General features: G+C 50.8%; 1 protein-coding gene across 3 annotated transcripts in view; it reads right to left on the bottom strand.

Annotated features, from left to right (window-relative positions):
- Window positions 1-10,267, bottom strand: part of PHKA1 (phosphorylase kinase regulatory subunit alpha 1) — an 88,692-nt gene extending 78,425 nt beyond the window's left edge. For all 3 annotated transcript variants that reach the window (XM_024199347.1, XM_024199390.1, XM_024199382.2), the window contains exons 1-3: window positions 9,795-10,267; window positions 6,937-7,095; window positions 1,351-1,398 (exon numbers count right to left, since the gene is read on the bottom strand). In XM_024199347.1, coding sequence (XP_024055115.1) covers window positions 1,351-1,398; window positions 6,937-7,095; window positions 9,795-9,872 — 285 coding nt within the window. In that variant the 5' untranslated portion in view covers window positions 9,873-10,267. The remainder of the gene's footprint in view (window positions 1-1,350; window positions 1,399-6,936; window positions 7,096-9,794) is intronic.
- Window positions 10,268-11,291: the final 1,024 nt, after the last annotated feature.

Genomic DNA, 11,291 nt, shown 5'->3' with positions numbered 1-11,291 from the left:
GACAGTTAGCTTCCCCAGTGCCATGCTCACAGCTGGGGCTGTGGGGTGGGCCGGGGGCACAGGAGGGATCTAGCAGGATGTCCTAGCTAGGACACCCCAGTACCCATTTTTGGGGGTGGACAGCATTCTAGGTTTGCATGTCCGCAACCCAAGCAGCACAGGCACTCCAGGTCACGTATGCCCACTTCAGCCACTGGTTGGATGGCAGCGAGGAAAGCAGGCAGACATTTTGTGGTTCACACAGGCTGTAACTGTTTGTGGCGTGACTGTGTCATGCCAGGACACAAACAGTCTATCCCACTTCTTATGCCACCCCAAACATCATGGTAACTGATCCAGTGGATAACATAGGAGAGGGCACTGGGAGACACTGCAGCATTTTGTACTTGAACCCCAGAAGGCAACAAAAAAAAAAAAAAAATCATCACTCTGGGCCATGCATGTTCTGAGAACGAAGGGGCCCTTAGCTCTGGCACAGCAGGTACAAGCCCAGGGGAAAGGAGGAGTCATATTAGAGCTAGGTATTATTATTAGCCTGGTGTCTGGCTGGGGCTTGGCACAGCTGGCATTAGTACTGAATGGAGAAGATCTACCTGGAGGGATTGTGGGTAGCAGCCTTTCCGTTTCCCCAGCTGGTGCTGTGGAGACTGCTCCATTAGGAGGCAGCTCGCTGGAACATGCTGGGGCCCAAAGTATACACAGGAGCTGGGAAACAGCCACTGGATGGTTCAGAGACTGGGGGGTGGGCGGGCAGTAAAAGGGAAACAGTGATTCAGAGAAGGACAGCAACAGAGACCAGGGGACCTTATGGGAACAGAGTTGCGATTCATTCACACTTGGTATCATTATCAGGGCAGAAAGGCTGAGATTTTAATCCCATTTGAGACAGGAAATTCCAAGTCCATGGTACTTTACTTTCATGCCTCAACTGGCTACAGGGCCACAAAACTCCACTGCCACGAGGGGAGGAGATCTGGCCACAGAGGGAACCTTCGCAGGTGTGTTTGCATCATACAGCACACCTAGAGAAAGGGGTCACTTTGATGGTATGAACGCAAAGTGATTGAAGGAGGCAATGCCAGTGGGGCAATGGCATTGGCAGCCTGTAGGGGAAAGGGTTCCTTTAGGACACTAGGCTAGCGCAGGTAAGAACACTACTTCCATAGCATGGACAGAACGTTCAGTGACTGGATGGATACTGGGGTCTAGGCTTGTTTTAAGCCTTCCCCAAAAGACCCTTGTGCCTGGGTCAGGACTGCTTTTTTGCCATCAGTCTGATGGCAGATCTCTGCTGAGTCAGTGTGTTACAACAAGAGAATTTCAGCTGGAGACACACCATCTGTACCATACCTGTCTCATCATGCACTGCAGCAATCCCCTCATCAGTTTCACTACACTCTGCAGAAAGGAACGAAAAACAGGCCTGTTAAACACATCCCTGGATGGGAAGAGCACTGACTCAGCAATGGCATCTGGCCCGTGACCTTTCAAGAGCCCTGAGGCCTGTAATCGTACCCACAGCTCAGATTCTCCACAGCATTTACTTTCTGGGCAAGTGGCTGAGGGAGGAGCTGCTGGGGCAGAGCAGATCACGAGGGACAATCCGATCTGCTGCTGCGGGAGGAGAAAATCCCCAGGACTGAATCAGCCTTGAGTCAGTTAAGGTAAAGGACTAAGTTAGGACATTTACACCTACAGAAAGAGACTCAGGACTGTGGGGAAAGAGACTCAGGACTGTGGGCAGAGAGAGAGAGGTCAGCCACCATGCATGGAGCCAGTCTGTCCCACACTGCACAGCAGACCTCTGCCTTTACCTGTGGGACCCCAGAAGGGAGTGGGAGACACCAATTTGATGGTTCCCCAGGGAGCAGGACCCCTGCACCCCTCCTCCTTCCTTGGTAGCTCAACCCCACCTGGGGCAAATTCAGATGTTGCTGAGACATGTACTGCTCGTGTCCCATGCCATATGGTGCTGCCAGAGCCCCAGGAAGTAACCCCTGGATCTCCCCAGGGAATCAGGGCATCTTTGCCTAGATGGTGGCCCAGACTGGGCAATGCCCACCCCTCCCCTAACAGAAGAGGAACAAGGCTGCACACCACACATTGGGCACTATAGCCAGGGAGCTCCCAGCTGACCAGCCAGTCTGGGTCCCCATGCAAAGCTTGGAGCAGACCTGCTGAGGATCCAGAAGGCAGAGCATGAGCAGGGATGCTTCACTGAAAGCAGACCTTACCCATGGGTGCTAGGCTTGGAGCATCATAACACTCAGCACAAACACCACATTCTGATTTAAAAATACAAGTCATTTAGCTGTGCTAGCTAGTCATATCCCTCAGCCAGATAGACACTAACCCCCTCATCGGGAAGAGAAGCCCAGCACTTTGGTGCTCATCTATTTAATATATAACATAACATTGATAGAAGAAAGTGCCTAACTGTAGTGGACTCTCTGTTGTCCTAGTACTGCAGATCTCTGAAATAAACCTGGTAGGGTTCAGGGGGCCTAGCATCTGTACTCTGAGAAAGGCACACAACTCAGGATTCCCAGCAGGATATCTGGATCCAGTGGTTAAGTTTGGCCAGCTGTGAAGTTAGTGTCTAGAGTCAGATGCCCCCAACACGTTTGGTGGGGATTTGGTCCAGCTCTCCTCCACCATACAACAGTGACAGACATTCAGCATCCAAACCACTCATCAGCCCAAGTAACACTGGTGTTAGCTTCTGGAAACTTATCTTTGAAAAGTCATGGCGATCGGGGGAGGTCCCGGATGACTGGGAAAAGGCTAATGTAGTGCCCCTCTTTAAAAAAAGGGAAGGAGGAGGATCCAAGGAACTACAGGCCAGTCAGCCTCACCCCAGTCACTGGAAAAATCATGGAGCAGGTCCTCAAGGAATCAATTCTGAAGCACTTAGAGGAGAGGAAAGTGATCAGGAAAAGTCAGCATGGATTCACCAAGGGCAAGTCATGTCTGACTAACCTAATTGCCTTCTATGATGAGATAACTGGGTCTGTGGATGAGGGGAAAGCAGTGGATGTGTTATTCCTTGACTTTAGCAAAGCTTTTGATATGGTCTCCCACAGTATTCTTGCCGGCAAGTTAAAGAAGTATAGGCTGAATAAATGGACTATAAGGTGGATAGAAAGCTGGCTAGATCGTCAGGCTCAACAGGTAGTGATCAATGGCTCCATGTCTAGTTGACAGCTGGTATCAAGCGGAGTGCCCCAAGGGTCAGTCCTGGGGCCGGTTTTGTTCAATATTTTCATTAATGATCTGGAGGATGGCGTGGACTGCACCCTCAGCAAGTTTGCAGATGACACTAAACTGGGAGGAGTGGTAGATATGCTGGAGGGTAGGGATAGGATACAGAGGGACCTAGACACATTAGAGGATTGGGCCAAAAGAAACCTGACGAGGTTCAACTAGGACAAGTGCAGAGTCCTGCACTTAGGATGGAAGAATCCCATGTACTGCTACAGACTAGGGATCGAATGGCTAGGCAGCAGTTCTGCAGAAAAGGACCTAGGGGTTACAGTGGACGAGAAGCTGGATATGAGTCGACAGTGTGCCCTTGTTGCCAAGAAGGCTAACAGCATTTTGGGCTATTTAAGTAGGGGCATTGCCAGCAGATCGAGGGACGTGATCATTCCCTTCTATTCAACATTGGTGAGGCCTCATCTGGAGTACTGTGTCCAGTTTTGGGCCCCACACTACAAGAAGGATCTGGAAAAATTGGAAAGTCCAGCGGAAGGCAACAAAAATGATTAGGGGTCTGGACCACATGACTTATGAGGAGAAGATGAGGGAACTGGGATTGTTTAGTCTGCAGAAGAGAAGAATGAGGGGGGATTTAATAGCTGCTTTCAACTATCTGAAAGGGGGTTCCAAAGAGGATGGATCTAGACTGTTCTCAGTGGTGGCAGATGACAGAACAAGGAGTAATGGTCTCAAGTTGCAGTGGGGGAGGTTTAGGTTGGATATTAGGAAAAAACTTTCACTAGGAGGGTGGTGAAGCACTGGAATGGGTTACTTAGGGAGGTGGTGGAATCTCCTTCCTTAGAAGTTTTTGAGATCAGGCTTGACAAAGCCCTGGCTGGGATGATATAGTTGGGGATTGGTCCTGCTTTGAGCAGGGGGTTGGATTAGATGACCTCCTGAGGTCCCTTCCAACCCTGATATTCTATGATCACCTGAATGATTCCCTACCCAACACAATCCCACTTGGGTCTGTATCTCCAGCCACGTCCATTCTGTTAACAATGCCAGCTCTGCGTCCCACCTGTCATCTCTGCTCACTCCCACCCCTGCGCCTTTTCCAAACTGCCCCCTGCATTGGGTCTGCAATTATACTCCCATCTTGCCAGCAGCAGATCCTCACCATCCTGCCTCAAATCCTCGCTGTATTCAAGGCCCTCTTAATGCTCAATTCTTCTGTGTCATCCACAAGAAGTGAATCATCCAACTGTAACCCAGATACTTGCCCACTGCATGCAGTACTTCAGCTATAACATACCACTGCCCTGTGCCACTGAAACTGGGTAGTTAGTTATTCTCTCTCTCCTAGTGAGAACTCGGGTTTTTCATGTTGACCAAGATATCACACACAATAGAGAGTGCAGAAATACCTTAAGTGTCTCTCTCTCTAGAGGTGCTAGCATTGAGCTGTAAGCATTCCAGCCATGCAGTTTTAATGTTCCTATCCCTGTAATGCAGACTTTACAATGCCACAAAAGACACTCTTCCTGGACCTACCCTCCATTCCTCACTAGGCTGAAATAATTGATCCCAGAGCTGGCCTGGCACAGGATCAGGGAGTTGCCTGATTCTCTCCCGCCCATCCCATTGAAGGGAACATCAAGTCCTGCATTCCTGCCCAAAGGAGCCAACTATCTACAGAAAAGACATACAAGGGAAATTGAAACCATCCACCAGGGACGTGTAGGTGATGCACGTCATGGGAAGAGAGGGTCTGAAATGCCATCCTGCCAAGGCAATCAGCTCCCCCGTTAGACTATATGTTCCATGTGTTTTTCTGGTTGCAAGGCTCCGCATGGAGTGGATTTAACCTGAAGCCAGTGGTTAGCGTGCTATGAGAAATAGCCCTGGCTCTAAAAGGTTTGAGTCATCAAGTGTTTCTCTGATGATTTAGAGGATACACATACAGATTCCCCAGAGTTCTAAGCAGCTCACACACACACACACACACACACACACACACACACAGTTTGCACTCCAGAGTTCTCCTCTGATCCTAGTAAGGCTTACTCAGGGAACTCCCGGGGCTCACCTGGAATTTTTCAGCAAGCTCCAGGTCAGAGAACAAACCGTTTGGCCGAGAACAGCTTTTAGATCCCTGACTTTCCCCATCTGGGGCCTTAAGATACTATCAGCAGTTTGAAGAGCACCAGTCCAAAATGGCTCCACATCTCCTTTGGATATTTCTGGGGTTAATTCTGAATGATAAGGATTAACAGAGAATCCTTCCCTCAATCTTCTATCTAAGGTACTTCTATGGTCCCCCCCAATACCAAAGTATTGAGAACCTCACAATCTTTAAATAAATTCATCCTCATAACACCCCATGAGGCAGAGCATTGCTATCATCCCCATTGTACAGGTGGGGAACGGAGGCCCAGAGAGGCTGAGTGATTTATTCAAGGTCACACAGTGTCTGTGGTAGAGCAGAGAATTGAACCTTGGGGCTCTCAAGTCATAGGCTAGCACCCTAACCACTGGACCATCCTGCCTCTCTTTTAACAGCTGACTTCCATGAAAGACAGCAAGAACAATATTGGAAATACAGCATGGAACTTTAACAGATACACAGCCCATCCATCACATACAGCTCTCCTCAGAGAGGGATTTGTTACAGCATAGCTTAAAGGGCAAGTGACACTTGATTTGCCTGAATTTAAGCTATCTGTAGGTTTTTCATCCCAGAAGGCTAGGTGCAAAGGGAGAGATTGTGTGTGGGTGCTGGGGGCCTGTGATAGACAAGAGGACAGACTAGATGATCTGGCCTTAAACTCCATGGGTCTGTTACTATGCTCTTGCTGTATCTCCACTGTCAGACCCTTTGGGGGTTTGTTTATTTTATGTTAGTCTGACAAACAAGATCCCATGGCAAGTGAACTAGATTCTACTCCCCCAGTGCAGAGTAAAGAATCTTCAGCAGCTTCAGGAGGAACAAAGACAGAGGGGGAGGGGATTTTATTGAATTAAATATGAAAGTGATTAAGACATTCAGAACAGAATTCCTTTTCCATCTGCCTAGTTATGATTCTTACACAAGTGCCTGTCATTGTGCTATCAGATCCCCAACTGTGTAATTCAATATACTAAGTTCAATACTGCCCCTACATTTCCACCATGCTGCAAAATTCTCTGCTGAAAAAAAGCCATGTAGAAGGTTCTGTGGATTGGGGGAAGAAGAGGTGGGGAGATTGGAGGGTTCAGCAGCTGAGACTTCTGGCTCCTAGGAAGCGTTTGGGTATTGTGGGATAGATACTGTAGATAGAAGCTTCACTCAAATGGAGAGCAGCCATGTTAACTCTGAAGCCCAATGGTGACAAACACCCTGGTGAGTGGAACTGGAGAAGTTCACGCCTCTCAGAGCCATCGTTTCAGGCTGTCAGCAGACAGACAGACTTTGGGTGCACCTGTTAACCTTAAGTGTCAGAACCAACTGTAAGGGCTAGAAGCCTTAATCTTGAAAGAAAAAAAATCAACACAGTGATTCTGGTGCACTGTTTTGTGAGTAACGTGAGATTCCACAGCAAATTCCTCTACTACTGTGTGATGAGATACAAGGGGCCCTGCTTACAAGAAGAGTTTAATCTTTAGTTCAGTCTGTGTTTAGAGGGTTCGAGTTGCATGTGAGTCTCAGGACATCAGCTGTGAGCTTTCCAAGCCATCCCTCCTGTAGGTTTCTCATACCTGCTCCAGTTCGTATGCCTTTGCCTTGTCCTCATCACGGTCTGCATTTTTGCGGTACGCCAAGCCCAGGCCCCACACGGACAGCACACTGTAGACATTATCCCGGACCCAGGCATCTTTGTGATCACAGCTGGCTGGGAGCAATCCTGTCACCGGGTCCTGCAACATGAGGGAAGGTCAGGTGAGGGAGGAAAAGACATGAAATCAGCTTTCCAGCCCTGAAAACTTGGGGGAAGGCTGGCCATGAGGGAGATAAACAGGTTGTGAATGGGGGGGGGGGGAAAAACTAGAGAGTCTTGTTTATCCACGAGAAAAACAAATAATAAAAGGGAAAGCAAGGGCTCAGTGTTATATGCCAAGGCAACATCAGCATACTTATCTGATTACCCATCTGGCCCACCATTACCACAAGATCTTTATCTTACAACCACCACCCCACCTCCCCGTGAGGTAGGGCAGTGCTACTGTCCCCATTTTACAGATGGGGAAGCTGAGGCACAGAGTCTCAGTGACTTGGCCAAAGTCACACAAGGAGCTATGGAAGAGTGAGGGGAATTGAACCTTGATTTCCCAAGTCCTGTGCTGGGGTCCTAGCCACTGGACATTCCTTCCTCCCTAGAATCACAAATTCTCTGAAGCTCAAGACATCTCATTTTTGAAAAGTCACAAACCCGCAATCACCGGTACAGATCACAACGCTGCAAAGGCAGATGTTTCACAAGGGACAGCCAGCAATGTAGCAGACATCTTAAAAATGCAGAGCTCTTAGGACCTACTTTGAGAGCTTCTGCCTAACCCTTGCTCTGGAAGCACCACGTTCTGTAGGAGATGACAGGAAACTGACAACTTCCCCAGGATCTCCCCCCCAAAGTGACTTGTGGCCTGGTGCACATTGTGATGTGAGCACAAGGGACTGGGCTCCAGACACTGCAGGACTCAGGCTTGAATTTGAGAAGAACGTCAAAGCTTAAGACTCTTTGCTGCCATGTCCATCAGGCTACTGCATTCCTCTGTGCAGCCAGATGCTCCCAAGGGGCCCAGCAATCCACCAAGGTTGTGCCAGAGCGCATGTACATCCCAACAGCAGCAGGACATGACCCCGGGGTTCCGCAAAGCTCAGAAGATGTTAATCACAGCCTGCATCACCTCAGTGGTTCCTACAGCACAGCCAACCAATGGGGTCGAGCCAAACAGTCAAATTCCAGAATGAGCCGTTACACCAGTTCAGTACACTGATCCTCTCTGCTGAGTCCAATCCAGCCAGCCACCCACCAACCACACACCAAGGGCTTGCCCAGCACAGGAGCACCACCCTTTTCTCTCACACATTTTTGAGCTCCATTGGTCCTTATCACCCCCTCTGCTCAGGAATCTGCGATGGGCAGCAAACCCAAATATTACTGCATTACAAAGAGAATCTAGGATACACCACTAATTGCCAGAGCCTTGCCTGGAGTCTGAGCAGGAGCAAGGCTACTCCTCCAAGAGGACAGCTAGTGTGTCATGTGGGCATTGCAGCACCATGCAGCCTGGCATTTGCAAAGATCATGACGGACATGTAAACAGACACCACTGCATTTGTACCAGGTTCCTGCCAAACTTCCTCAACCAGTTCTATGATCTCAGTTCACCTGGCCTGATTTTAAAACCCCATTCACTAGATCAGTTGCTCCAGTGTAACACAAACTCTCATTATTTGGGACCCCTTTTAAGGGCCTGGTGGGGAAGGTGCTCTCTCGACTGAAGAGGGAAGGCTATACACAGTGGAAAAGGCTTTCCCACAGCCACAGCTAGAACAGCTAATTCCAGTTAGCTTCAGAGCTTTCCATGGCTGAATCACAACTGGTCAGAAAGGCAGAGGAATACTTTAAACAATGGGATGCTCTTTATTTGACATTAGGTACCTCTATCCCGCCCATCTCGGTACACAGGCCCCACCCACACCACATTGTGTGCAGCATGCTGCACCCCAGGAGGACAGGAACCAGTAGGACATCTTCAGAGAAGGGATGGTAACTCCCCTGTAAATCTACTTCTCTGAAGATCCCACACGACTTGATTCCCCCACATTCAGCTGCCTTCTCTCAGAAGTGTGCATTTCCCTCACCCCCACCCCACCCCCCCGCCACACCAATGGCCTCATCCTGTTATATCCGGGGAAACTGAACAGCAAACACAGCATTCACAGAAAAGCAAGGTAACACAGTGGTTTGAACACAGGACTGTAAACCATGGGATGCCAATTTCTAATTTCTTTCCTCCCAGAGAGGAAGGCTGGTCCAGTGGTAGGTGCTAGCCTGGACTAGGAGCCCTAATCTTAATTCCTTCTTGTGTGACCTTGTGAAAGTCACTTAGGCCCAGACCCTCACAGGTATTTAGGCACCTAACTTCCATTGATTTCAGTGGGAATTAAGCACCTAAATACCTTTGAGGACCTGGGTGGTAGCATCTCTGTGCCTCAGTGCCCCATTGGTACAGTGGGGATAACAGCACTGCCCTACCTCATAGGGTGTTGTGAGGCTATACGTTAGAGATTGCAGGGTGCTCTCAGCCACTACCAGAGGGAGTTAGACAAGTACTAAAGATAGCTAGACAATCCGAGCTCCAACACATGTGGACTTGAAGCAGCTCTCTACCTCAGTTTCCCCATTTCCAACCTTGGGTTACAGTGATCTAGTAGAGTCTACTAAGTGTCACGAAGACGGAGCAGCACACTACTAACGCTAAGTGCCATCATCCCACCTGCCTGACACCCCAGTGCAAAGCACTGAGCTGAGCTAGCAGCCTACAAGTCAGCGCGGCGGCGCCCACCGCCCCTTGGCCGCCAGCAGCCGCCCTGATAGTTCAGCCCACCTCACCTGGTGACAGAGGATGGTCTGCTGCAGTAGCCTGGCATAGCCATCCAGCCTCACCCCGGAGTTACTCCTGCTCCTCATGGCCTGGTCGAAGGGGGTCTCAGACCTCACTGGCCAGCAGCGTCAAACTTGCCAGCAATTACAAGCAACACACCACTGCCCCAGGCGCGAGAGAGGCGCCGGTGAGCTGTAGCCTGGCAGCGCTCTCCGGGCAGCCCCGAATGCACCGAGGCGCCAGCTCCAACGGGACGCACCCTCGCCAAGCAGAGCCAGCCTCTACTCAGAGCCAGCGGGGGGAAGGGAAGGCGCAGAGCGCAGCTCGCCGGGCGGGGTCCTGCTGCCGCCCGCAGCCCCTCGCAGACTTCAGCTCGCCAGGACCCTTCACAGGCGGCCGGAGGGGATCATGGCGGGGACGCGGATCATGCCAGCGGGACCGGCCACTCTGAGGGGAGCGCTCGGTCGGTCCTACGCCGGCTCGGCTCCACTCACTCCCTGCGGCCCCGCCCGAGCAGACTAAATCCGGCCGAAGCCCAACTCCTTCCCCCACAGCCCGCGCCAGCCGCTATCCCTGCGCACGGACCCCGGCTAGCCATCCCGGTACACGCTGATTGGTTGAGAAAAGAGGGGGCGGGACCTCAGCCCCCCAGGTCCTGGCAGCACCATAGCTGCCCAGAGAGTCCATTAAAGGATGGGAAGGCGGAGCAAGGCAGAGTGTATACAGCCGGAGTGAGCCAAGCCAACAAGGACCGGGCGCGACGCCGCTATTTCCCAGAGCGACTGGAACGCCGCCGTCAGGACCCCCATGAGCTACTGAGCTGCCAGGACCCAGCAGAGGCAACGTCTCTTTCGGAAGTTTACTTGGATTTGGTTGTTACTTTTAGGGGCCGTGGGGAAAGTGCCGGACTCGGAGGACGGGGAAGGTCTGAGTCGCACGCATCCCCGCGCAGAACAGAGGGGGAACGGCACTGGGTTGGCGTATACACCCCTGGGCCCTGATGGTGTGCGAGAGAGTCCACAGCACAGGGTAGTTCACGGAGCCACCAGCCTACCTGAGGTGTGCGTGTGTGCACCCAGCTCGGCGGCTGTGACACATCCGTGTCCGACCATTTTCCTGCTATTACAGTGAAGGGGTTGTGTGTGGTCTCCGCAGAGAGCTAAGAACTAGCAGAGTGCCATGGTTACTGCCAGATGTTTCTAGGCCGATAGCTGATGAGATGTGTAAAATGTAGAACATTAGGTTTCAAAACTGTTGAAGTGAGACTTGCCACCTAAGGTAAGGCAGGTCTCAGGGCTAACTCAATCAACAGGGAGAACAATGGACATCCCCGGAGCCAGCCCATGTTTAACGTTGCTCTGATCCAGGTGGAGACTTGAGCATTGACAAAGACAAACACATCCCAGGAGGGTTCTCTGAAGAAGGGGTCCCCTGGGCCTGGGTTACTGTATGAGAGCAGAAGAAATGGCCCAAATTGGTATCTAGTACATGAGCAGACTTTCTGT

Source organism: Terrapene carolina, unplaced genomic scaffold (assembly GCF_002925995.2).
Source record: "Terrapene carolina triunguis isolate 2854851 unplaced genomic scaffold, T_m_triunguis-2.0 Scaffold172, whole genome shotgun sequence".
NCBI classification, from domain to species: domain Eukaryota; kingdom Metazoa; phylum Chordata; order Testudines; family Emydidae; genus Terrapene; species Terrapene triunguis.
Note: the sequence above shows the minus strand (reverse complement) of the source record. Positions and strands in the feature narration are given on the sequence as shown.